We start from the raw sequence: 26334 nt of genomic DNA, 5'->3' as shown, positions 1-26334 counted from the left end.
GCTTCATTAGCTCCTGTGGTATTGCTGTTCTATCCTAAGTTCTTGCCTACCCCAGTATCTGGAAGGGATTCCTCTAGACTGTCTTCTTGAACTTTGGGTGTTTCGAGATTTGAATATAATAAGGTCATTGCTCTATTTAAAGTTTACTTCTGTACAAGGTGAAAGGTGATAATCTAAATTCATCTTCTCGGGCAGGAAAACAGTATTACAGCATCGTTCGTAGAATGGGCTCTTTTTCCAGTTTGTGTTTTGCACTCTTTGTCTAAAATTAAGTCTGCATAGCTTTGTCATTTTATGTCCAGAATCTCTATCCTATGTCTTTGAATTTCCTGCCTGTTTTATGCCAGTTCCAGGCTGTCTTTGTCACTATAGCTCTGCAGGATAATGTGAGGTTGGTAATGTAACACCTCCAGCAGGGCTCTTTTATTTGTTCTGTTTTCAAAGACAGGGCTTCTCTGTGTTACAGTCCTACTCTCTTTGTAGGCAGAACTGGCCTTGAACTCACAGACATCCACAGGCCTCTGCCTCACAAGTCCTGGGATTAAAGGTGTGCCCCACCGTGTCCAGCTTCCAGCGGTGACCTTAATCGTTAGGAGTGTTGGCTGTTCGTGGTCTTTTTCACTCCATACAGATTTTTCCTCTTTTCTACACCTATGGAATATATCACAGTTTTGATAGTATTGCCTTATATCTCTAGATTAATTTTGGTGGTATGGTCATTTTCACAATATTACCTCCGCCAGTCCAGGAGCATGGTTTGTCTTTCCATGATGTCCTGTGTCTGTATCTTGAAGTTTTCATTGCAGACTTCTTTCGTTTCTTTGGGTAGGTATACCTCCAAGCACTTCATTCTGGTGGAGTTACTTCGAATGTTGTACATTTGCTAAAATACACTACTAGCATAAATGAAGGTTCCATTTTTTTCTATTGATTTTTGTGTAAAACCGTAAGTGTTTATTAGATCCCAGATAACGTCTATGGGATCAACAGGGTGTTTTAAGAAAGAATGATGTTTTTTGGAAAGAGTGGACTTCTTTCTTTCCTGTGCCTATCTTCCATCTAACTCTGATAGCTTATATAAATCATCACTGTATCAAACAGGATGGCAGAGAGTCTACTCCCTTGTCTGCCTCCTGGCTTTAGAGGAAACTCTGGGTGTCTTTCCTTCTGACATCATATCCTGTCTCCTGTCTCTCACTTATAGGAGGTGAAAAGTTCTATTTGGTATCCTTGCCCTTAGCAGGGACTGACTCTCCCAGGTCTCATCCTTCTCTCAGGAGAGTTCAGAGTGTGTCTCCAGAGGGAAGGAGAGAAGGTCCTGAAATGACCAAGGCAGTTGACCTTCAGTCTGCAGTCCTGTGGGCCACAGCCTTGCTCAGACCAGGTCTCTGCCCACACCCAAGGTCTCTGGAGTCTTCAGTGAGGCTGAATCCCTCAGCCCCACCCAGTCAGGACAGAAGTTCCTTTTCCTGATGTGACACCTAGAGCTCTCTGGCCCTGGGCTCTTTCACCCCTATCTAGAATTTTTCAAAGATAAGATTATTAAGAACCTTGTGTCTAAGCTTCAGGGTATTTTAACCCCTCCCTCACCCCATTTCTGACCCTTCTCTGGAAGGTCTCATGACCCTGCTGGAGTCCCCAGGAAGAATGCAAAACACCTGACATTTCCACCTCTTCTCCTCAGACCCTCCAGAGACACATGTGACCCATCACCCCAGATCTCAAGATGATGTCACTCTGAGGTGCTGGGCCCTGAGCTTCTACCCTGCTGACTTCACCCTGACCTGAAAGAGGGATGAGGAGGAACAGACACAGGACATGGAGCTGGTGGAGACCAGACCTGCAGGGGATGGAACTTTCCAGAAGTGGGCAGCTGTGGTGGTTCCTTTTGGGGAGGAGGAGAGATACACATGCCATGTGCAACATGAGGGGCTGCCTGAGCCTCTGACCCTGAGATGGGGTAAAGAGGGAGTGGGTGCAGAGCTGGGGTCAGGGAAAGCTGGAGTGTTCTACAGACCCAGGGCATAGCCATGACCCTCACCTTCAAGAGTCTTCCATTCCCTCCCCTCCTAGAGTCTCCTCAGTCCACCATTCCCATCAGGACCGTTGTTGGTGCTGTCCTTGGAGCTGTGGTCTTAGGTTTTGTCATTGGTGTGCTGATGTGGGTGAGGAAGAGCACAGGTATGGAAGGGACAGAGTCTAGTTTTCGCTCTGTTTTGTTTTGTTATGTTAATTTAGCACCTTCAAGAAGGGTGCATAGTGAATGGCTATCACACAACACTGTCTTCTAGATACTTAGAAAATGTTCCTGGCCTGGCAAGATGGCTCAGTAGGTATACACATGCATGTCTGATTAACTGAATTCAACCCTTGAAAGCCATGTAAAAGTGGGAGGAAGGAATGACTCCTCCGATCAACACACACGCATGCTGTAGCATGAGTGCATCTCTGTCTTTCACACACACACGTCATGTGTACAACCATGCCATCTCTGGATCTGTATGCTGAGAATCACCTACTATAAAGTGCTTGGGAAATGGAGGAACAGTCTATAACCCTGTCAATGGAGGGGATGGGCATATGATTCTCAGAGGTCAGAAGCTAGAAGGGAAGGTTCCTACTCAGAACAGACCTCCAGACTGGCATTAGTTCATTCCCTGCACACCTCCTTCCTTGTGCCTCCTGACCCTCCTCTGATCTGCAGTCACAATTCTGGAAATTCTCTAGGAACCAGGACTTCCCTGAATTCTCACAGCTTTTCCTCTCACAGGTGGAAAAGAAGGCTATGCTCCTACGTCAGTTCAGTATGACAGGGAAGAAGAATCATCCCAGAGTCCCTGAGGAACTTGAGTGGAGACTGAGCTGATTGTTTCTCCTCCAGCCCCACTTGTCAATCTCCTGACTGTGTCTGGTTATTTCTACTGCAGGCAGGGACAGTGTCCAGAGCTCTGACTTGTCTCTGGAGGCTTGAAAAGGTGATGCCCTGGGGCCTGGGTGCTGAGGGACAATGGTTTTACCCTGTAAACATGTGTTTCTCATACTTGTTTAATAAAATGCTAATTGGCTGGTAGCCAGACAGGAAGTAGAGGTGGGACAATGAGAACAGGAGAATTCTGGGAAGAGGATTCTGCAGTCTGCAGTTGTTACCCAGACACAGAGATGCAAGATGTGACTTGCCTCAACAAAAAAGGTACCAAGCCACATGGCCAACATAGACAAGAATTATGGGCTAATATGTTATAAGAATTAATTAATTAATTAACAAGAAGAGCCTGAGATACTGGGCCAATCAGTTAATAATTGATGTAGACCTCTGTGTGATTTCTTTGTGAGTTAACAACTGTGGGAACAGGGCAGGAGAGATCCTGAGTCAACACCTGGGATTAGGGTCAAAGCAAGGATTATGAGCAACAGGGCTGCTCTGACAGGTTACCCTGAACTCAGTGAAGGCTGAGGCTCTTCCCCCGTCTTCTGTGTTTATTTCTTGTCTTTTTAGTTAGTTTGGAGGATTAGGCCTGTTTTTGTGCTGCTAGTGTTGCCTGCGGTAGCCCACATGTGACTCAGTTTCCATCTGGAGTCATCAGTGACTTAAAGAAGTCATTTGAGTTCAAGATTGCCTGCTGTGCTTGCTCCAAATATCCTTGAGGGTTGTGAGAAAGTTCTGATTAAGCCCACGAGAAAGAGCATTTTTGCCCAGATGAAAGAACACATATCTATTAAAATTTGGACTGGTGTATGCCAGCCAGAGGCACTCCTCCTTAGTGATTGGTAGCTGCTTGCTACTAGCTGAATTCTTGTATTGAGATAATGCACCTGCGTGAGTTTCCTCCCAAGGACAGTGCAGGGAGGTGGTCAGCTGACTCTACAGCCCTTTGTTCTGCCTTTTTCCTGTTGTTAGTATATATGCTGGCTGAGAAATAAATTATTTGGTGCTACAGAGCCCTGGCTCCTCTCAGCACCTCTCACCTCCACCACATCCTAAGCCTCTTCAACCCCTCGGCTTTGTTTCCCTCCCTCAGCTTCTCTTTCCTATAGAATCCAGTCACTTGGTCAAGTGCTTTCCACTTTGGCTCCATTCCTGGCCCTCTTGGCCTCTCTCTTCTTCTCTTGCTCTCCCAGCTCCCTCTCTCCTGGGCCAATGAATTCTTTTGTTGTTTTGATTTGATTTTTCGAGACAAGTTTCTCTGTGGAAGCTGTCCTGTGTTGTGGTAACTCCTTCAGCCAATAGCCTTTAAGATACCGGCCCATTTGGGGGCGTGCCTCTCATATACTATAAATCCCGGCTAAAAGCATGCAGGGCTCTCGCTGATGCTGGATTCAGTTTCAGTTCCCCGTGCATGCAGAGGACTGCAAATTGCTGCCCTTGCTGTGAGATAATCCCCCAATAAATAAACTTTTGTTATACTCCATTCCGGGCTATTGTGGAACTCTTTGGTATGCCAACAAATTGCCTCCCAATGTGGGGAACAAACCCTGAGATTAAGTCTCATGCTCCACCGATTCACTCTGCCTTCGCAAACTTTGACTTCTCCCTATGACTACTTTTGTCTCTATGGTACCTTTCATTAAATGTATGTCTACATGAATAATGTTTAAGTTTTCCACAATAAACAATAAATTTTCCTATAGTATTCTTTGAAGTCTCCAGAAAGGAGATGGGGCCCCACAACAGCAACTCCACCTGATTGATATGACGTCATCGTGCTGATTGATATGACGTCATCGTGCTGATTGATATGACGTCATCATGCTGATAGCACCACTTTAAGATTGGTTTTGGGTCACAAGCTGCTCAGGATGATTCCACCAAAGACACTCCACTTGGAGCTTGTTTTCTTCTTTGCACAACTGGCCTTTGGGCAAAGAACTGCCCTGTCTTGACTACTGACAAAGTGCATGGTGTCCATACTGGACAAGAAGACTGCCAAACTTAGCCAAGACAGAGTAAGACGGTTTTTCAAATCTTCCTGCCTCTGAAAATGGTCTGTCAGTTACTCTAGGCTTTAACCAAAGTTGATTGCTCCAACATTGCAAATGAGACTTTGGGTGATTGCCCAGGTAACCGGCTGTCTTTGTCATTTCTTACACCTTTTGGAAGTTGTATGATTGCACTTCCTGCTTACTCAGGTAATATTATTTTCCTTCTCAGGTCTTCTAGATAGTCATAGTTCCTTCCCTCTTCGAGAAGCCCTGTCTCAAAAAAACTCAGAAAAAGCGAGCGGGGGAAAAAAAATGACGAGAGAGACACACAGTTGGGGGAGGGGGTAGAGAGACAGAGAGAGAGACTGAGAAGACCTATCTCTCTAATGAATTCCCAGACGAGGTCGCTGTTGCCCACACATCCTCTGGCATGATTATTCCGGCAGAGTCCCAGAAAGGGTGGGACTGCATCTTCACGGCACTGAATTAGAGAAGGGCCTGAGTTCAGTCTGCAGTCTCCCCTGAACTCCACAGACAGTCTCTGAATAGGACTCAGGAAGACAGGTTGACAAACCCTAGCTCTTTCCGGGAAGTCAGCGCCCTGTGGGGTTCTCTGGCAGTGGCTCTCAGAGTTTCAGGGAGTGGTGACTGGGCGATCTGCATAGTTTCACTTTCCAACCTCTGTTGATTTCGACGTCACACATGGTCTCACTCTCATTTGAAGTTGCGTTCTGAGATAACCCAATCAGGGTCACTCTGGTTTGTAAAGGTGCCCAAAATCCGCCCAGAACCAGACGCTCAGGGTCCCCAAGAATGGGGGCCACTGTGCCCCCAGCTCTCGTCCTGATGCTTGGGGCACCTTTGTTTTGTGCTCAAACCCACGCAGGTGAGTGCAACCCAGGAGGAAACCGATCTTGGCGGGAAGAGGCAGGGACAGACGGAACCCAGGAACTCACGTCTCCCAATCGCCCAGCCTGAACTTTCTCCACCCCTATCCCAAGCCCTGCTCCCTTCTCCACCCCTATCCCAAGCCCTGCGCCATTCTCCTGTCCCGGCCGGCGCTTCTGCCCGGGGTCCCGGGAGGAGGGTCAGGGTCTCACTGCGCGCCTTCCCCAGGCTCACACTCGCTGCTGTATTTCCGCACCACCGTGTTCCGGCCCGGCTTAGGGGAGCCGCGGTTCATTTTCGTGGGCTACGTGGACTACACGGAGTTCTTGCGCTATGACAGCGACGCAGAGACTCCGAGGATGGAGCCGCGGGCGCCGTGGATGGAGCAGGAGGGGCCTGAGAATTGGGACCTGCAGACTGAAAAGGCCAGAACTCAAGCACAACTGTCTGGAGGAAACCTGATGATCCTGCTTCGCTATTTCAACCAGAGCGAGGACGGTGAGTGAGTGAACCTCTGCATGACCCAAAAATGTACCAGGGTTGTCCAGACTCACGGAACTGCAGTGTCACCCGAGACCTGCCTAGTTCCTCACCAGAAAAAGAGCCCTCAGGGATTCGCTGGGACTTGGTTAGTAGTTAGTGGTGCTGCGCTTCCCGAGAGGACTGATCACCTTGTCCTCGCTAGACCCTCACACGCTGCAGGGGATGCGTGGCTGCGAAGTGGGGACAGATGGGCGCCTGCTCCGCTGGTACGACCAGATGGCCTATGATGGCGTGGATTGCCTCACCCAGAATGAGGACCTGAGCTCCGGAACAGTCACCAGCAGCACCTTAACTCACATCTCGCTGGACAGTTTAGGGACCCACCTGAAGGGCAAGTGCGTGAAGCTGCTGCAGAAACACCTGGAAAAAGGGAAGGACACACTGCTGCGCTCAGGTGCCTGGGGAGCCATACCCTGCCCAAGTTTCCCTCAGGCTACTTGCTGGGAGTTTGGAGAGCTGGGGTTCATGGACAGGATGAGAGGACTTGAGGCTTAGCTCACTGGCCCAGCAAGCACAGGTTCAGGGTAGATCCTGTCCTTTGGAGATGGAGGAGGAGAGGGAGACCCCTGAACAAAAAGGCCTTAATTCACTCATCCCCAGAGTCATAGAAGGCACTTGGGTTCTAGATCTTTGACCAAGAATGACTCCCTCAGAGGACAGGCCTTCTCTTACAGACAATTAGGAAATTCATTTTCTCTAGCAGGAGACCAATCATTTAGTAACTGATGAACAATTTCTTTCCTTGGGCAATGGCCCTGGACCACAGGAGCTTTTCCTCTCAGGCCCTCCTTCTGTGCCCCACCCTCGGTGTCTCTGTAGTCTGACTCCAGCTTTCCTGAGTCTCCTGGCCCTCACTCAGCTCAGGACCAGAATCCCTTCCCCCCATCAGTCTGCAGAGCCCTGAAGCCTCCTACCCCAAACTGCCACTCACATCTTAGTGCATCCTGAAGAGCACATGACCCCAGGGCCTGAGCTCTAGCTGGGGTCTATTAATATCAGGACACCCTAATCCCACCCCAGTTCCTCTGTCCATTCCCAGAATGGTCACATGAACACTGCTGGGTCCCCAGAAGAAAGCAAGATGACTCATCTTTCCAATTCTTTCCCTCAGAACCTCCAAAGGCACATGTGGCCCATCACCAAATTCTGAAAAGAGTTACCTTTGTTACCCTGAGGTGCTGGGCCCTGGGCTTCTACCCAGCTGAAATCTCCCTGACCTGGCAGCTGGATGGGGAGGAACTGATCCAGGAAATGGAGTTTGTGGAGACCAGACCTACAGGGGATGGAACCTTCCAGAAGTGGGCAGCTGTGGTGGTGCCTTCTGGGGAGGAGCACAAATACACATGCCATGTGCTACATGAGGGGCTGCCTGAGCCCCTCACCCTGAGATGGGGTAAGGAGGGCATGGGTGCAGAACTGGGATTAGAGTAAGCTAAGTAAGAGTTAGCTCTTCTGGGGACCCTGAGCAGGGTTGGGGATGAGAACTGGGTGGTCCTCACCTTCCCTTTTTTTTCCCAGAGGCTACTTCGTACAAGAAAATCATCTCAATAATTGCTGGCCTGTTTGTCGGTCTCATCATCATTGGAGCTTTGATGTGTTGCATATGTAAGAAGAAGGATGCAGGTAGGAGAGACTGCGGAGTTTTCTTCTCCTACTGAGGGCTTCATGCCACAGGTAGCAGTGTGCTCTGCTTGGGTAGTGGGATGCACCATACTCCACGGGTAGCTGCGTGCTCTCCTTGGGTAGTGGGATGCACTGTACACCACGAGTAGCAGTGTGCTCTGCTTGGGTAGTGGGATGCACCGTACACAGCTCTGCTTCTACTTCATCTGGGAACTTTTTGTTTAACCTTCAAAAGTAGAGGGGACTGACGGGCAGTTTTAGCTAGGGGATGGTTCTGGTGATTGAGACCCTCATGCCCAGCTGTCACCGGCAGAGGTCTCACTGAGGACAAACCTCCAGGGAGGTATTACATCACCTCAGTTCTAGAAATTTCCTTGGGCTCAGGACTAAGAGGATGTCTCTAGGCCACTGGTTCTCGACCTATGGGTCGCAACCCCTTTGGAGGTTGTGTATGAGATCTCCTGCACATCAGATTTACGTTATGATTCATAACAGCAGCAAAATTACTGCCATGAAGTAGCTAGAAAATAATTGTGTGGTGGGGTCACCACACCATGGGGAGCTAAAGGGTGTCAGCATTCGGGAGGCTGAGAACCACTGCTCTAGGCCCTCAGGACTGCCTGCTCCCCTGCCACCCTTACATGATTTCTTCCCTCAGGTTGGAGAAGAAGGATCCACCCTCAGAAAGCAGGTAAGTGTGGTGGGGGTGGGCTCAGATCCTTGGAGCCATGGGAACTCACCTGGCTTCACTTCAAGCCTTCTGAAGCCTGACCAGGTTCTGCTTTGTGCTTTCCTAGGCAGGGACAGTCACCAGGACTCCGGCGAGACAGTCGTGGATTATGAGGTAAGACGTGGGGACACCTGGTGAGGCTGGGCGAGAGTCTTTGGACTTGGACATTTTGAGTGAGGAGTGCGCTATTCAGAAAGGTTACCACTTCACAATGACTGTCCCGAATGTGCTCTGAATCTGTAGGGATAGCGGTTCCCCGTGGAAGGCTGAGCCCTGCAAGGGTCATCGAGGCCACTTCTTCAGACCTTTAAGATGGCCTGACTGGTCACCCTGAAAGGTATCTGCCTGTTTTCCCACCACCCTGTTGGTGCTATCTCCCTGTGGCTCTCAGAAGCCTTTGCCTAGTCTCCTCACTCAGGGAGATCCCCCTCCCTCCCCACCCCATGTGGAAATGCCTGGAACAGCTACCGCAGAATGGAAATCCTTTTTTATTTGTTTGTTTTTTTAAGACAGGGTTTCTCCATGCAAACAGTCTGGCCATTCTGGAAGTCACTCTGTAGAACCAGGTTGGCCTGCAAACTCGGAGATCCATGTGCCTCTGCCTCCTGGATTGAAGACTTGGGACACCACCACCAGGCTCACAATGAGTCTTTTGTTTTGTATCCATCCCATCAGTCAGTTATCTTCACAGACTTGCCCGGATGTAGAATCACCTAGGAGCCGCCCCTCTGGGTGTGTCTGTGAGGGTCTTTCCAGCCAGGTTTATTTAACTGAGGAGGGAAGAGCCATGTTGACTATAAGGTGTCTGCACTCATTGCCTAAGACTCAGGAACAAGCCAGGGGAGCACTGGAGGCCCCTTTCTCTGTTTCCTGAGTGGGACTTGAGCAGGGCATCTCCTGCCACCGTGAACAGAGACAGCTCCCACCTTTCTGTCTGGAAGGTCTGACCCCTGTCTCTTCCCTGGCGCCCACCTTTCTGTCTGGAAGGTCTGACACCTGTCTCTTCCCTGGGTGGCTTCTCATCAGGTATTTTGTCTTTTATCACAGTCACAGGGCACAGGGTCAGAGACAAAGCTCCACTCTCTCACCCGCTGTGCCCTGAGTAGCACCCCCTAACTTTTAGGGACCTTTACTCAGGCTAAATTGTGATCTATGACTTTGGTGCAGAAGAGAATTGCAGACTAGTAGCGTTGGGGGGTTAATAAACATTTTTTATTTTAATGTGGCGTAAGTCTATTTATTTATTGTGGGTGTATGTGTGAGAGCCACAGCTCATGTGTAGAAGCCACGGGACAACTTGCTGGAGTCTGTTTTCTTCTTCTACCAAGGAGGTCCAGGGATGGCATGCAGGTCATCACGCCCGGAGGCAAGCACCTTTACCCACTGCGCCAGCTGGCTGGCCCAATAAAGATATTTTTTGAAGGTCTGATCACTTACTTGTTACTTTTAAAGACACACACACACACACACACTATTTTTTCAAGACATGATTTTCCTGTGTAACAGTCCTGGCTGTCCTGGAACTCGCTTGATAGATCAGGCTGGTTTGGAACACAGAGATCTGCCTGCCTCTGTCTCCCAAGTGCTGGAATTAAAGGCATGTGGCCACCACCGCCCAGCTTAAGAAGACCCATTTCTAATTGACTTAGATTAAGCAGAAGCTCTCAGTGAGGACAGCCTGAATCTCCTGTGGGTCCATTCCTGGCAGTTTTTTTCTTGGGCTTCCTTCATCTCTTGGCCAAAGGTTTAAGATGTTCTGCAGCATCGGGCTCATTTTCCTCAGTGCGTTCTTTTCCCCAGAACAGCACTTCGGTGTCTGGTGTTGAAAGATGCATAAGGAACAGGATGCTGAATCATTGCATGTGTTGGTACTAGGGATCTCACTCTCTTTATTTACGTTCTGACAACATATCGGCCAACATCATCAGCTTCTTCAGAAAGATGGAAAAGCTGTCAGATTCTGCCAGCCTTTTGGGCCCCACCCACTGAGACAATAGTATCTGTCAGTACAGGAACCTCCTTGTCTCCTTTGCCTATAACAGCCAAAATTGTGGACACCTGGATTGACATCTGCAATGCATCTTTGAACATACTTGACTGTCCTCTGCTCAGGTTTTCGTGGTCTGTAACAAGAACGCGTCCCTTACACAACAACAGGTCCTCTCTGCTATGGGTCCAGACATCTTGCTTCTTGGGAAAACCTTGTTTGTCCGTTCCCACCACTGACTTCGACCACGTAGCCCTTCCGCTATTCACCCTTCGCATCACCACTACTTCTGTGCCCTTTCTCGTGGGAAGTGTGAAGCTTGCATTCCTCATCTGCTTACAAGAGTTCCTGACAGCTGGTGACACGGCCAGGAGGTACCTAGGAGGTGCCATGAAAAAGAGAAAGATAAGCCTGGCGGTGGTGACACCTTCAATTCCAGCACTCGGGAGGCAGAGGCAGGCAGATCCCTGAGTGCAGGCCAGCCTGGTCTACAGAGTGAGTTCCAGGACAAGCCAGGGCTATGTCTCAGAAAGAGAGGGGGGTGGGAGGGAGGAAGGAAGGGAAAGAAAGAAAGTATACCAAGAGCATGAGTGTGGGCTGTCACAACTTGGTTGTCTTCACAATAGCTGTGTACATTACTGGGATGAGTTTTGAAGGTATTAGCCTCAAAAGTGTTGCTTAGGAACCTAAATGAGATCAGGTTACAATTGTTAAGTGAATCTAGACCACAGGGGTGCAGGAAAGAAGGACCTCTCTGGTAAACCTGTTTAAACAACCTAAGACTCCCAAAGACCACCTGGGGAGAGGGTGGGGTTCTCTTCAAGGTCGCACGCTCCCTTTTCCTTAAACCTGGATCATTATTACCTGACGCTGCTCTTCCAGAGGACTCGGGTTCACAACCTCCAGTAACGTCAGTTCCAGGGTACTGATACCCTCTGCAGGCGTCTTTGTTGACTTTTGCCAATCTGTGCAGATCTGTGTCTGCAGGACCTGGGATCTGAGAAGCCAGCAAGAATGAGGCAGACTAGTCTAACGATATAGACAAGCTTACTTCCATTTCAGTTATACTTTTATATGTGAATGTAAACAAAATAAGCAGTGGAACCAAGTCCACCCACAGCCTCCTCTAAACTAAATAGGAAACGAGTTCCCAGGCTGCATTTATGCAGAACCTGGGACCTGGGACCCGGGGGGCAACTGGAACCCAAGTTCCATCCTTGGCGAACTGGAGCAATACTAACTTCCGACCCGCGGTCACACACCATTGTAGGTATGCTTGCAGCAGCCCGACAGGACCCACAGGTTCCCTGGGAAAGTCTGCTGGGTGATCTCCGCGTTGCTTGTCTCCCTCTCCCAATACTCAGGCCCCTCCTGCTCCATCCACGGCGCCCTCGGCCCCATCCTAGGAATCTCTGCGAAGTTGTTGAAGTGCACAAACTGTGTGTCTTTCTCACAGCTGACAGAGATGAACCACGGTTGCGGGAGGCCAGGCCGGGACCCTGCCATGTAGAAATAGCTCAGTGAGTGTGAGCCTTCAGGAAGCAAGCTGTGAGATCCCGAACCCCTCCCCCACCTTCCCCGACCCAGGGTCCCAGGTGAAGGCAGGGGAGACACCGACCAGGGCAACCGAGTTATGTTGACTGGGTACTTGCCCCACCCGGAGCCCTGTTCTCTCTGGCAAGAGTCCTTTTTCTCTCCCCACTAGCTTGGGTCTTGACAGCAGCTTGTGCCAGGAAGCAGAAGATTTGGTCCTCACTACAGGGGACTGTTATGAGTGTGGATGTGATTCCTGTGGATTGCTGTCCTTTGGAACCTCTATGTGACTGACTGATTTCTCTAGAAATTAGAAATTAGGTGTGCAATGAAATTGGGAGTGCACCATTTATGTTCAGAGAACACGGTCAGGGTTGAGACCGTGCCTGTGGAAAACCAGTGCTGGCATCCTTCTGGCGCTGTTAGTGAAGAAAAATGCGGGGCTGGAGAGATGGCTCAGCGGTTAAGAGAACTGGCTGCTCATGCAGAGGACCTGGGTTCAATTCCCCGCACCCACATGGCAGCTCATTCCTGCCTGTAATTCCAGTTTCAGAGTATCCCACACCCTCACACAGATATACATGCAGGCAAAACTTGAATAAACATGAAATAATAAAAAAAAAACATTTAAAAAAGAAAATGCCGTAAGAGCCATTCTATGACCAGGAACTTGAACAGAACCCATGTCTTCTGACTGCTGGACCTCTTGGGCACATTGCTTCTCTGAGTCTTGAGGTAGAGTCTATGTAGGTTTTGGTTCTTTGATTTATTTTTAAGTTATGTTTGTGTGTTTTGTGTGTGAATATATAAGAGCGGTGCCCGAGGAGGACAGATTTCCTGGGGCTGAAGTTACCTGCGGTCTTGAGCGCCATGAGAGTGCTGGGAATCAGCTGCGGGTTCTTTGTAAGACCTAGGAATGCGCTCCTGACAGCTGAGCCATCTCTTCCTTCCGCGGGAGGATTCTTTTTAATACTTTGTCCCGTGTAATTTTAGATATTACACCTACTACTACACAAGTGGTACTTATGACAACGTGACTCCACCACTGAATGTTTCTATTCTGCTGTATTAAAACCACTGTGTCTGAGGCTGGAGAGAGAACTCAGCAATTGAGCATTTGTAGCAGCTCACACCTGCCTGTAACTCCAGGACTTCTGTCCTCCCTCTTCTGCTGGTCTTACCAAGCACTACCTACAGGCATGTGATAGACTTGACTCCTGCAGGTAAAATACACAAATAAATTTAAAACACGCACACACACACACACACACACACACCACAACACAGAGAGAGATAAGAGAGAGAGAAAGAGAGAGAGAAGAGAGAGAGAGAGAGAGAGAGAGAGAGAGAGAGAGAGAGACTTAGCTTTATTGAGTCAAGACAAAGTCTCAATTAATTCATCAGAAGTGGCTTTCAGATTCTGAGAGCATAAAGATGTGGTATGATTTGAAGCATACATAGGTGGTTTCAATCTTGCTTCCAGGTTCATCGCCAGGACCAGGGGCGGAATCTCACAGCCTGCTGCTCCCAGGCTCTGCTTCCCTATTTTGCCACCGCTGCATCTCACCATCCTGCCACCTCCATTGCTTCAGGCTACACTGACTACAAATGGAGTTCAAGCACGTTGAGCCGCCAGGAGTCCTGAGGGTGGAGCTAGCAGAACAAGCTGAAGCCCTGGGGACCCACAGGAGCACAGGCAGAATTTCCAAACCTGCCTTCAGAACCTGCTCCACCTCTACAACCAGAGTCAAGACGGTGAGTGACTACCGGGTCGGGAATCAAGATCCCTCACGCACCACCCCCCCCCCCATGGTCCCGAATCTCCCCTGATCCCAGCGTTCGAGATTCCGCAGGCGGCTGTGGGTGTCTGAGTTTTGCTTTGGGTTTGGGGACTGTTCCTGCGGGTGGGCGGTATCGGGTTGGCCGGGCTGGGTACGGGGCCAGGGCCCACAGTATCCAGGACATTCACAGCTGCCCGAGAGTGAAGAGGACACGGGTCCCGTTAAAGTCCTAGGTCATGCAGTGACTTTTGACAGCATTTTCTGTTTTAAAGACGCCAGAACAATGCCCAGCACTGTTTTCCATACACACAGTTCCACTTTCAACTCCAATAGAATTCCTCTCTCCGGACATAAATGATGAGCTCACAGCTCTCATTGGACACCGAGTTTCTAGAGAAACCAATCAGTGGCACAGAGGTTACATGTAAAACAGTTTACAGGAATGTCTTCTACACCCTTCACAGGCCCCAGTACTGAGGACGATGTCTTCTGCTTCCCGGTTCAAGCTGTTGGCCAGCGCCATAGTCCTGGTCCAGACACAGGCTAGTGAGTAAGGGGTGGGGAGACTCTGCGGGAAGGAGCAGGGAGCCGGGTGGGGGCAGTAGCCCGGAAAAGCTTCTTACTGCCCTAACCCTGTCTCCCCTGTCTTCACCTGGACCCAGGAGGAGGGTCGGGGTCTCACCGCGCGCCGCCCCCAGGCTCGCACTCGCTGCGGTATTTCCACACCGCCGTGTCCCGGCCCGGCCTCGGGGAGCCCCGGTTCATCGCGGTCGGCTACGTGGACGACACGCAGTTCGTGCGCTACGACAGCGAAGAGGAGACTCCAAGAGTGGAGCCGCGGGCGCCATGGATGAAGCAGGTGGAGCAGGAGTATTGGGAGAGGGAGACAAGGAAAGCCAGGAACACAGGGAAGAACTTCAAATTGAACCTTAAGACCCTGCTTGGCTACTACAATCAGAGTGAGGACGGTGAGTGACCGCGGCCCCGATCGCAGACACCACCCCTCCACCTCCCCTGAGACAGGCTTGGGTCATCTTCACCCGCTGAGCGATAGTTTCAGCCAAACACCTGCCCAGACTCTCAAACAGGAAAGACCCAGAGTTTGTCTCAGGTTTCAGTAGCCCTTTTTCTGAAAGGTCGGGTCCTGGACGCACTGACAGGGGGCAGGGTGGCCGCAAGGTGGCGCTAACCACTGTGTCCCCACCAGAACCTCACACTCTGCAGTGGATGTATGGCTGTGACACGGGTCCAGAGGGACTCCTGCTCCGCGGGTACTGTCAGGAGGCCTACGATGGCCGGGATTATATCTCTCTGAACGAGGACCTGCGCTCCTGGACCGCAACTGACACAGCCTCTCTGATCTCTAAGCACAAGTCAGAGAACGTGGACGAGGCCGACCACCAGAGGGCATACCTGCAGGGCACCTGCATAGAGTGGCTCCATAGATACCTACAGTTGGGGAACGAGACCCTACTGCGCTCAGGTACCTGGAGACCCACACTTGATTTTCCTCTGTCGTGTGGGAGAAAGGCTTGGGGCATCCTCAGAGGAAGAACACTGTCCAGCAGGCACCGGGCTGAGAAATAAGGACAGGGAGACTCCAGGCTGCTCTTCCCATTGGGAGACTAACCCTGTTACAGCAGGTCATCCTTGACGATGGCCCTGGACCACAGGAGCTTTTCCTCTCAGGCCTCCTTCTGTGCCCCACCCTCGGTGTCTCTGGAGTCTGACTCCAGCTTTCCTGAGTCTCCTGGCCCTCACTCAGCTCAGGACCAGAATCCCTTCCCCTCCATCAGTCTGCAGAGCCCTGAAGCCTCCTACCCCAAACTGCCACTCACATCTTAGAGCATCCTGAAGAGCACATAACCCCGGGGCCTGATCTCTAGCTGGGGTCTACTAATATCAGGACACCCTAATCCTGTCCAGTTCTCCTGTCCATTCCCAAAATGGTCACATGAACACTGCTGAGTCCCCAGAAGAAAGCAAGATGTCTCATCTTCACAACTCTTTCCCTCAGAGCCCCCAAAGGCACATGTGACCCATCATCCTGGATCTAACGGTGACGTCACCCTGAGGTGCTGGGTCCTGGGCTTCTACCCTGCTGACATCACCCTGACCTGGCAAAGGGAGGAGGAGGAACAGACTCAAGACATGGAGCTGGTGGAGACCAGACCTTCTGGGGATGGGACCTTCCAGAAGTGGGCATCTCTGGTGGTGCCTTCTGGAGAGGAGCACAAATATACGTGCCATGTGTACCATGAGGGTCTGCCTGAGCCCCTCACCCTGAGATGGGGTAAGGAAGAAGTGGGTACAGAGCTTTGGGGTAAAGGAAAGCTGGAGCCTTCTGCAGACCCTGAGCAGGGTCAGGGCTGAAAGCTGGGGTCATGACCCTCACCTTCCCTTCCTGCCCTTCCCTTCCCAGAGCCTCCTCAGTCCACGGTCCCCATCATGGCAGTCATTGCTGGTCTGGTTCTCCTTGGAGCTGTGATCATTGTAGCTGTGGTGGCTGTTGTGAGGAAGAGGAGGAGAAACACAGGTAGGAAAGGGCAGGGTCTGAGTTCCCTCTCTGCCCCTTTAGAAGAATCTCTGCCTCATTAATGGGAAACACATCCACACCCCTCATTGCTGCTATCTCTAAGCTGGGTCTGCTGTCAGTTCCAGAAACTTCCTAGTGTCAGGGACTTCCCTGGTCTCTCACAGCTTTTCTTCTCACAGGTGGAAAAGGAGGGGACTATGCTCATGTTTTAGGTAAGTTTGGAGAGCAGGATTGTATCTGAGACCCTTGGGAATGAGCTGGTTAGGAGGACAGCCAGCTCTTGAGTCCTCCTCCAGCCACATCCTCTCAGTCTCCTGAATGTGCCTTGTCCTTTCTTCTTCTGCAGGCAGCAACAGTGCCCAGAGCTCTGTCTTGTCTCTGGAAGCTTGAAAAGGTGACATCCTGGGGTCCTGGGGTTGGGGTGAGGCAAGGAGGAGAGGACTGGGTCCCAGGGACTCTCAGGATTCAGACATTTGAATGAGTCACAGCAGGCCTTTGAGATGTATTTATATTGACTGTTCATGACTCTCAGTTCTTAGCTTTAGACTGCTGCCTCACGGGGACATGTTCTCACTCAAGAAACAACAAATGTCTGAAGCTGTCTGCTTTCTCCTGTGGGAACAATGTGAAGAACTGGGGAGCCCACCTCACCCCTGCATACCTGGATCCTGTCCCTGTACTTCCCTGTTCTCCCTTCCCAGCCAACTTCCTTGTCCAGCCAGGCAGGAGGGCATATTACCATCCTGTCACCTCCATCCTGCCCCGAGCTACAGCCCCTGACCTCCCCACTGAACATAAGAATATAAATGTGATCTTGATTCTTTATGTGTCCTTGATGTGGGAGATTAGCAGGTCAACCTAAAGGAGAGAATTTCGAGACTGTGATGGAGAAAATAAATGGCAGCATGGAGAACCTTCCAGAATCTGTGTTTGCTGTGCTGAGTGTCAGGGTGGGGGACAGGAGGAGTCTGTGGGAGCTGAGTGAGGACGGGGCTGTGTCAGGTGGCACTCAGCCATGTGGTGTGCTCACTCCTCGGCTATGACTTCCTTGGCTCTTCTGTCCTTGTCTCTTAGTACAACCACATGGTGGCAGAGTCTGGTCACAGGGACACAGAGATGGGCATAGCCCTGTCCTGTGTCCAGGATTATGAGCAACCAGGGCTGCTCTGACAGGTTACCCTGAACTCAGTGCCTCTGGCTCTTCCCCCTGTCTTCTGTGTTTATTTCTTGTCTTTTTAGTTAGTATGGAGGACTAGGCCTGTTCTTGTTCCTGTGGGTGGTGTCTGTCTCATCCTCTTGTGGGGTCCCTGAGTGACAGCAGTAAGAGGTGTTTTCCATCCTTGTCCCCTCCAGGCCCAACTAGGCCCCTGCACTCAGGAGACTGTGGGCTGAGGAGATGAGCTTCAGTCTCCTGGGCTCCTGCCTCCTTCCGTGGTTGTTGCCTGGAGGTTCTCCCCTTCCCCATCTTTCAGAATCTAACTCCTGTCTGTAGGATCGGCAGAGAGGACTGATCCACAGGGTCTCAACATGGATCCAGTCTTGTGGGGTCTGTGTTCTGCTCTGCTTCACTTTACAACATCCCAGACACACACTCAGAAAACATGCCTGGCAGGTTCACAACGTTGCAATCGATCTCAAGCTTCTGGTCCTGAGGACAAACAGCTACATGGTGACTTTGTATTGAATTCTTCCTCTCACACCAACACTTGCTGAAGACTATCCAGCGTTGACCCCATCTCCAGTGGGGCTCCCCATTGGAAGGTCATGCTAGATGTAGAAGGCTCAGCTGCAGTCATGAGCTGAGAGGTGCCGGGTTCAAATTCTGTAAGCAAAACTACTTCCGCACGCTAACTCCACCCTCCCTTTTTTTTAAAGAGTTGAATATTAGAACTTTTATCTTGGGGGGAAAATACTTTGGGACTTGGCTTTTGTAAAAATTTAACTGTAAAATACAGATTTACCTTCTGCCCATGAAAATGGAGATGAAAGCTGAGGGCATTTTAACTGGCCTGCAGGGACACTGGTGTTTGCATTGACTTCTCTGCCGGTTAAGTTATTGGTGATGTAGGTGATCAGCAGACATACTGGGAAACCAGAGCCTTGGTTATGAGGAGTCCCAGCGGCTGCTTCTCAGCACAGTTCCTAAGGCACTCAGTGACAAGAGCATCATCAGCCTCACTGTGGATTCTGTTCTGTCCTCAGTAGGCTGAAGCCTCACCTTGCTCAGGTGAGCAGTGGCAGGACACTGGATGTTTCTCAGGGACAAAGGCCCAGGAAAGCAGTTAACCAGTGTCAGAGGCAAGGCTGGAAAAATGTGAAGTTCACAGTTGCGACCCAGATACGGTGGTAGCTCCAGTCTGAAGCTGGATAAACAGAAACACAGGGGTTACAGCATTTTTCAAAAATAAATCATTATTATTCTCGACTATCCCCTTCCCTCCAGTTCTCCTCAACCTGCCCCTTCTCCCCTTCCTTCTACCCTCTGCTCCCAGGCTCCCAATTTTGTCAGGAGATCTTGTCTGTTTCCAATTTCCAGGTTGGTCTATATATGTTTTTCTTTGGGTTCACCTTGTTACTTAGCTTCTCTAGGATCATGAACTATAGGCTCGATGTCCTTTGTTTATGGCTAGTATCCACTTATGAGTGAGTACACACCATACTCATTTTTGGGGTCTGGGTTCCCTCACTCAGGAGGGTGTTTCCTAACACCATGCATTTGCACGCAGGACAGACATGAGAGCAAGGAAAGAGAAATCTTGACTGAGGAAGCCATTATGGGGTTAGCAAGAAACCTGGCTCTAGAAAATTCCCAGGAATCCACAAGGAAGAACCCAGCTAAGACCCTAAGCAATAGAGGAGAGGGGGCCCAAACTGGCCTTGCCCTGTAGTCAGACTGATGATTATCTTAAATATCACCATGGAACCTTCGTCCCACAACAGATGGAAACAGAGGCAGAGACCACATCGGAGCCCTGGACTGCGCTCCCAAGGTCCATTGAAGAGGGGAGGGAGTGAGAATATAAGCAGGGAGGTCAAGACCAGGAGGGGTTCATCCACTGAGACAGTTTGCCTGAGCTAAAGGGAGCTCACCAACTCCAACTGGACTGGGGGTGAACGAGCATAGGGTCAAACTATTCCCTCTGAATGTGGTTGACAGTTGGGGCAGACTGAGGGGCTCCTGGCAGTGGCACTGAGATTTGTCTCTACTGCATGTAATAGCTTATTGGGATCCTATTCTTTTTGGATGTATACCTTGCTCAGCCTAGATATAGTATGGTGGAGAGGGCCTTAGACTTTCCACAAAGCAAAGTGCCTTACCCTCTCTTAAGATTAGAGGGGGTGGGGTGGGAGGGTGTGTGGAGGGAATGGGAGTGGGAATTTGGATTGCTATTTTTTAAAGTAATACCAAAAACAAATCTTTATTTATTATGTGTACAATGTTCTGCCTGCATGTGTGCTTACACACCAGAAGAGGGCACCAGACGCTGGGAATTGAACTCAGGACCTCTGAAGGAGCAGACAATGCTCTTAACCTCCTAGACATCACTCCAGCCCAAGTTATAGCAATTATAAAGTTACACACATAAAAGGCTAGATCCAGATCATTAAAAAAAGTTTAAAACAGACCAGTGAACAGGCCACTCACGGCTGATTTTGTAACATTTCTTTGAAATGAAATGATTCTCCTGTGAGTAAGCATTTATAATTTCTTCAATTTTTTTGCTTATTTTTTGATTTTTATTTTTCCAGACAGGGTTTCTCTGTGTAACCCTGACAGTCCTGATCCAGACTAGCCTGGATCTCAGTGATTTGCCTGCCTCGGTTTATGGAATTCAGGGATTAAATGTTCACCAGCTCTGCCCAACAAATTCTTCACTATTAAAAGAAACTTCTCAGCTGCTCTGAGATGTGCTACATGGAAAGCTTCACCCCATGAAGGCTTTACCTGCTGATGCCAATATTACCAAATTTACCGTGATCCTCATCAATTTCCTAGCTGCACACAATAGTGGAATCTGCCTATGAGTTTTAGAGTTACTCTCAGAGGAAGCACCAGGATTCCCAGAGCCAGGGAGGTAGAGGCAGTGGAGCAGAGCAGAGCACAGTACCAACAAGACTGGATCTAAGTTGAGACCCTGCGGATCAGTCCTTTCTGCTGATCCTACACACAAGGGTTAGGTTCTGAGAAATTGGGGGAGGGGGAGAAACTCCAGGCAACAGCTCTGGAAGGAGGCAGGAGCTCAGGAGGCTGAAGATCACCTCCTGAGTGCAGGGGTCTTGTTGGGACAAGGACAGGAAAAACAGCTCCTACTGTGGTCACACTCAAAGGAGAAAGAGACAGGCAGCACTCACAGGAATGACCCCAGGGTGCCTGCTCCACACAAGCATATATAGAAGTAAACAGGAAGGACAGGTAAAGGTTATAGCCAGTCCCAGCACTCGGGAGGCAGAGGCAGGCGGATCTCTGTGAGTTCGAGGCCAGCCTGGTCTACAAGAGCTAGTTCCAGGACAGGCTCCAAAGCTGCAGAGAAACCCTGTCTCGAAAAACCAAAAAAATAAAAAAATAAAAAAAAAAAGGTTATAGCCAGGACTGACCCCAGGCAGGACTCACACTGCAGCCCTGGCTGCTCTCATCCTGGACACAGGACAGGGCTGGGGACACCCTGTGTTCCTGTGATCAGAGTGTCTCCGCATGTGCTTGTACTAAGGGACAAGGACAGAAGAGCCAGGGAGGACTTAGCTTAGGAGTGAGCACAGGAAGCCCACATGACCAGAGCTCCACCCAGCACAGCCCTGCCCTCACTCAGCTCCCACAGACTCCTCCTGTGGCTCCCCCCCCCCCCGTGACACTAAGCACAACAACCACAGATTCTGGAAGGTTCTCCTTGCTGTCATTTAATTCCTACATCACACTTGCAGAATTCTCTCCTTTAACTTGACTGCCAGTCTCTCAGTTAAGGACATGAACCATCAAGTGCACATTTGATTTTTATGTTCAGAGGGGAAGACGATGGCTGGAACTCAGGGCAGATGGAGGTGGCAAGAATAGAGATGTCCCCTCCTGCCTGTGGCTGGGCAGGACGGTTGGCTGAGGAAGGGAGCAGGGAACGTGCAGGGGAAGGGTCCTGCTGGACAGGGCTGAGATTGGCCCCCCAATCTTTTCTCATTGTGTGCACAGGAAAAGCAGAAACCCTCAGACATTGCTGTCCACAGAGAATTTGTTTGTTCTTAAGTCAGAACTGGTCGCTCAGGCCCACAAGGCAGCTGTTCCAAGATAAAGAAAAAGAGTCATGAAAGTCACTCTAAGGACCTCCCAAAGCACCACTCAGGAAAGTCTAAGGCTGAGAGGCCCTGAGACCCAGTCCTCTCCTCCTTGCCTCAGCCCCAACCCCAGGCCCCACGGTGTCACCTTTCAGGCCTCCAGAGACAAGAGAGAGCTCTGGGCATTGTCCCTGGCTGTAGTAGAAATAACCAGACACAGTCAGGAGATTGACAGGTGGGGCTGGAGGAGAAACCATCAGCTCAGCCTCCACTCCAGTGCCTCAGGGAGGATTCTTCCCTGACACACTGACCTGCAGCAGGAACATAGTTGCTTTCTTCTCCACCTGTGAGAGGAAAAGCTGTGAGAGACCAGGGAAGTCCCGGTCCCCATAGAGTTTTCAGAATTGTGACTGCAGACCAGAGAAGGGGCAGCAGGCAGGAGAAGGAGGTGTGCAGGGAGAGAGCCAATGCCAGGCTGGAGGTCTGTGCTCAGCAGGAACCTTCCCCTCTCACCTCTGAGGATCAGGTCCCCATCTCCTCCAGCACCAGGGTTATGAACATTTCCCTACAGTAAGGTGACTGTCAGCATACAGACCCAGAGATGGATATGGGTGTGGTGGTTGTGGTGGTGGGGGTGGTGGTGGTGGTGGTCGTGGTGGTGGTGGTGGTGGTGTGTGTGTGTGTGTGTGTGTGTGTGTGTGTGTGTGTGTGTATCCTTCTTGAATGTGCTGAATGCAAAAACAAAATAAAAAAATGCAGACCCGCCCCTTATATACCTGTGTTCTTCCTCATCCACATCATAACACCAATGATAAAACCTAAGAAGACCACAGCTCCAAGGTCAGCACCAACAATAGTCATGATGGTGATGTGGACTGGGGAGGCTCTAGGAGGGAAGGCAAGAGAAGGTGAGGGTCATGGCCTAAGCTATGAAGCCTCACCCTGCCGAGTGTCTGTAGAAGGCTCCAACTTTCCCTGATGCCAGCTCTGCACCCACTCCCTCCTTACCCCATCTCAGGTGAGGGGCTCAGGCAGCCCCTCATGGTACACATGGCATGTGTATTTGTGCTCCTCTCCAGAAGGCACCACCAGAAATGCCCACTTCTGGAAGGTTTCGTTCCCTGAAGGTCTTGTCTCCACCACCAGCTCCATGTCCTGTGTCTGCTTCTACTCCTCCCTTTTCCAGGTCAGGGTGATAAAGGCAGGATAGAAGCCCAGGGCCCAGCACCTCAGGGTGACGTCACCTTTAGATCCAGGATGATGGGTCACATGTGGCTCTGGAGGGCCTGAGGAGGAACGTTGGAAATATCAGGTGTTTTGCATTCTTCCTGGGGACTCCAGCAGGGTCCATGAGACCTTCCTGGGAAGAGTCAGAAATTGGGTGAGGGAGGGTTAAAATCCCCTGTAACTTAGACACAGGGTCCTGGATAATCTCATCTCAAGGAAATTTTGTGTGTGGGTGAAAGAGCCCAGTGTTGTAGAAATTATTTTAAGGTGTGTTATTTTGTTTATGCTCTGGGACATTTGCTTAATGTTGCAAAGATGTGTCTGATTAAATACGATTCACCTGTGGTCCAGAGGCTGGGTCACCAACAAGCTGACAGGAAGTTGTGAGGAGGAGCCAGGTGGAGGAGGGGTTGTAAGGAGGGGCCAGAAGCAGCAGGAGGACTTCTTGGGAGGTGTGAGAGGTGAGCTAGGTGAGCTGCTTGCTATTCAGCCTCTCTGGGAAGAGGTTTCTACCTCAGCCTTTGAATCGTGAGTCCTTTAGTGGAACAGAAATCTAGATAAGTTCTCTTAGTAGCTTTGAAAGAGTCGGTGCCTGAGGGAACAGTTGCTGACTAGGGTGGTTTCAAAGGCAGCAACCATTAAACCAGAGAGAGGACAGTGGCCCAGGGTCAGAGAACTCTAGGTTTAACATCAGGAAAAATGACTTCTGCCCCTGACCAGGTGGAGCTGAGGGATTCAGCATCACTGAAGTCAGACTCCAGAGACCTTGGGTGTGGGCAGAGACCTGGTCTGAGCAAGGCTGTGGCCCACACAGGACTGCAGACTGAAGGTCAGCTGCCTTGGTCATTTCAGGACCTTCTCTCCTTCCCTCTAGAGATACACTCTGAATTGTCCTGAGAGAAGGGTGAGCCCTGGGAGAGTCAGTCTAAGCTAAAGGTAAGGAAGTCAAAAAGAACTTTCCACCTCCCACATGTGAGAGACGGGACAGGTGGATATGTCAGAAGGAGAGACAGCCTGAGTTTCCTCTAAAACCAGGAGGAGACAAAGGAGTACAGTCTCTACCATTCTATCTGATACAGTGATGATTTATATAAACTATCAGAGATAGACAGAAGATAGACATAAACAGGATGAAAATAGAAAAGGAAGAAGTCACACTACCTCTACTTTCAGACAACACGATTCGTTACTTAGAAGACCCTGTTGAGTCCACAGGAAAACTCTGGGACCTAATAAACACCTGTAGTTTCCAGATACTACATCAATATTTAAAAAGTAGCCTTCATTTGTGCCAGCAGTGCATCTTAGGAAATGTATAACAATCAACGTGACTCCACCAGAATCAAGTGTCTAGAGATATATGTAACCAAAGAAAGGAAAGAAGTCTGCAATGAAAACACCAAAACACTGGCACAGGAAATCACGGGAGAGGGCGTTAGAGGATGGGAAGACAATCCATGCTCCTGAACTGGCAGAGTTAATATTGTAAAAATGCCCATAGTACCAACATTAATATTCAGCTTTATTGACATACTATGAAGACTCTGACATATTCCGTCATTTGAGAAAGAACAAGAACTTATACACAATGACAAAACCATGAGCAGCCAAACAACCTGCTTCTGCTCCACTCCCAACCTCACATTTTACTGCAAAGCTGTACTGACAAAGACAGCCTGGAACTGGCACAAACTAGACAGGAAAATTGAAGGCCTAGGATTGAGACCTTGGAAATAAAATGACAAAGCTTTGCACACTCGGTTTTCCACGAAGAATTCAAAGCACACACTGAAGAGAGCCATTCTACTTACGATGCTGCAACATCGTTCTCCTACCCGAGAAGATGAATTCAGATGCTCACCTTTCTTCTTGTACAAAAGTCAACTTGGAAATGTTAAAACCTGAAAAACCCAAAGTTCAAGAAGAAAACAGGGATTTTCTTCCAAATATTGGATTGGGCAAAAACTTCAAAATAGGACAATACCACAGGAGCTAATGAAGCCACGTGTCAACATGAAAATGCTTTCTCTCCACAGCATAGGACACAATCCGCAGAGAGAACAGAAGGAAGGAAACCTGTACCAGCTGGACTGCAGACAGGGGCTAGAGTCTCTAGTCAGGGAGAACTGCAGAAACTAAACAGCAGAGAACCAACCTTGCCAATCAACTAATGGGTGAGGAAACTGGATAGATAGTTGTCTTAATAAAAGAAAAAACACACAAGTTGCCTCTACCTATGTTTAGTGTGCTCAGTATCTCTAGCCTTCATGACATGCAGATTCAGCTCCTTTGAGGGGCTGGAGGGTTGGCTCAGAGGTGAAGGCACTTGATGCTCTGCAGAGGACCTGGGTTAGATGCACTGTCTGTAACTCCAGCCCCAGGGACCTGACACCCTCTTCTGACCCCAGACACCAGGCACACACGTGGTGTACATGCACACATGCAGACAAAACCCTCATCCACATGAAAGAATAAAATAAAAATAAAACTGCTTAGAGACAGCACTTCACCCCAGTCAGAAAGGCTGTCATCAACAAATCTGACAGCAAATGTTGGAGAGGAAGTGGAGGGAGGGGAGTCCGTGTGTGTGTGTGTGTGTGTGTGTGTGTGTGTAAATTAATACAGTCATTGTGAAAATCATTTTAAATATTACTCAAAAAAACTAAAAATAGGAGTATCATACGACTCAGCTATTTTTTACTCCTGGGCACATATATTCATCCCGTGTTTATTGCTGCTTTATTGAAGAGAGCAGAGAATTGGATTTAATCCAGGTGTCCATCAACAGATGAATAGATAATGGAAATTTGGTATACAAATAAGGTGGAATACTGTTCTGCTTTAATCAATGTAATTACAAAATACTCAGGAAAATGGATGGACTTAGTATGTATGTTATTAATCGATGCCGCACAATCTCATAAAAAATCTATATTGGTTTTCCCCATATGTGGGATATAGCCAACAGTATACGGTTATGTGTAGACACGTGTACACAGGTGTACAGTATAGCATGAACGCATAAATACCGGGGATGCGGGAGGACTGAATGCAGGCATGGACTTGAGTTATGAAGCAGGATACAAAGTTAATTGTTTTCTAGTTATAAATCTGTTTGGATTTTTCTTTCTTTTACCTTCCTTTTTTGCGGGTTGGTGCTGGATAAGTGCATGAATCAAATTTGATAACGAATGAGTAAAATACATACGGTCTCTCCACAAGTTCATAATGGCTACTGTAACTGTACTGAAATTTATTGAGCTGTATAGTCTTTGTTCTGGTTAATTTCGGTGTGTGATTTTTT

General features: G+C 49.4%; 2 protein-coding genes and 2 long non-coding RNA genes across 15 annotated transcripts in view; 3 read left to right on the top strand and 1 right to left on the bottom strand.

The window, feature by feature from the left end:
• Positions 1 to 26334, top strand: part of LOC119822313 (H-2 class I histocompatibility antigen, L-D alpha chain-like) — a 144862-nt gene that overhangs the window by 92664 nt on the left and 25864 nt on the right. The window contains exons 1-8 of one of the 11 annotated variants that reach the window (XM_038341408.1): positions 14488 to 14551; positions 14704 to 14973; positions 15213 to 15488; positions 16023 to 16298; positions 16428 to 16541; positions 16721 to 16753; positions 16888 to 16935; positions 17074 to 17464. The exons of 8 other annotated variants lie outside the window; for them this stretch is intronic. In XM_038341408.1, coding sequence (XP_038197336.1) covers positions 14488 to 14551; positions 14704 to 14973; positions 15213 to 15488; positions 16023 to 16298; positions 16428 to 16541; positions 16721 to 16753; positions 16888 to 16931 — 1077 coding nt within the window. In that variant the 3' untranslated portion in view covers positions 16932 to 16935; positions 17074 to 17464. Of the gene's footprint in view, positions 1 to 1684; positions 1961 to 14487; positions 14552 to 14703; positions 14974 to 15212; positions 15489 to 16022; positions 16299 to 16427; positions 16542 to 16720; positions 16754 to 16887; positions 16936 to 17073; positions 17465 to 26334 lie in introns of those variants that run through there. 2 more of the 11 variants (XM_038341405.1, XR_005286766.1) reach the window with 2 other exon arrangements.
• Positions 1968 to 3070, top strand: LOC119822325. The gene is made up of 2 exons (XR_005286768.1): positions 1968 to 2181; positions 2771 to 3070. It is a non-coding gene; the product is annotated as an uncharacterized LOC119822325 (long non-coding RNA).
• On the top strand, positions 5659 to 9925 carry LOC119822317 (H-2 class I histocompatibility antigen, Q10 alpha chain-like). Of its 2 annotated transcripts, none has more exons than XM_038341431.1 (9): positions 5659 to 5806; positions 6037 to 6306; positions 6494 to 6745; positions 7463 to 7744; positions 7870 to 7974; positions 8633 to 8665; positions 8772 to 8820; positions 8949 to 9041; positions 9218 to 9925. In XM_038341431.1, exons 1-8 carry the CDS (start codon positions 5734 to 5736, stop codon positions 9013 to 9015), a joined length of 1131 nt encoding a protein of 376 aa, XP_038197359.1. In that variant the 5' UTR covers positions 5659 to 5733; the 3' UTR covers positions 9016 to 9041; positions 9218 to 9925. The 2 variants fall into 2 exon arrangements, with proteins under 2 accessions (XP_038197359.1, XP_038197358.1); XM_038341430.1 differs by having other exon boundaries at positions 9214 to 9925.
• Positions 21417 to 22409, bottom strand: LOC119822326. Its single transcript, XR_005286769.1, has 2 exons — positions 21952 to 22409; positions 21417 to 21806 (listed from the first exon to the last, which is right to left on the bottom strand). It is a non-coding gene; the product is annotated as an uncharacterized LOC119822326 (long non-coding RNA).

This window comes from Arvicola amphibius, chromosome 9, assembly GCF_903992535.2.
Source record: "Arvicola amphibius chromosome 9, mArvAmp1.2, whole genome shotgun sequence".
NCBI classification, from domain to species: domain Eukaryota; kingdom Metazoa; phylum Chordata; class Mammalia; order Rodentia; family Cricetidae; genus Arvicola; species Arvicola amphibius.
The sequence above is the reverse complement of the archived record's forward strand: the minus strand, read 5'-3'. Positions and strand labels throughout refer to the sequence as shown.

What these genes read in the sequence shown, in the direction of transcription:
- LOC119822317 (XM_038341431.1), top strand. Translation starts at nt 5,734, where the DNA reads ATGGGGGCCACTGTGCCCCCAGCTCTCGTCCTGATGCTTGGGGCACCT. An exon ending in TTGTGCTCAAACCCACGCAG is followed by an intron (nt 5,807 to 6,036) that starts GTGAGTGCAACC and finishes CGCCTTCCCCAG; the next exon opens with GCTCACACTCGCTGCTGTAT. An exon ending in GGACACACTGCTGCGCTCAG is followed by an intron (nt 6,746 to 7,462) that starts GTGCCTGGGGAG and finishes TCTTTCCCTCAG; the next exon opens with AACCTCCAAAGGCACATGTG.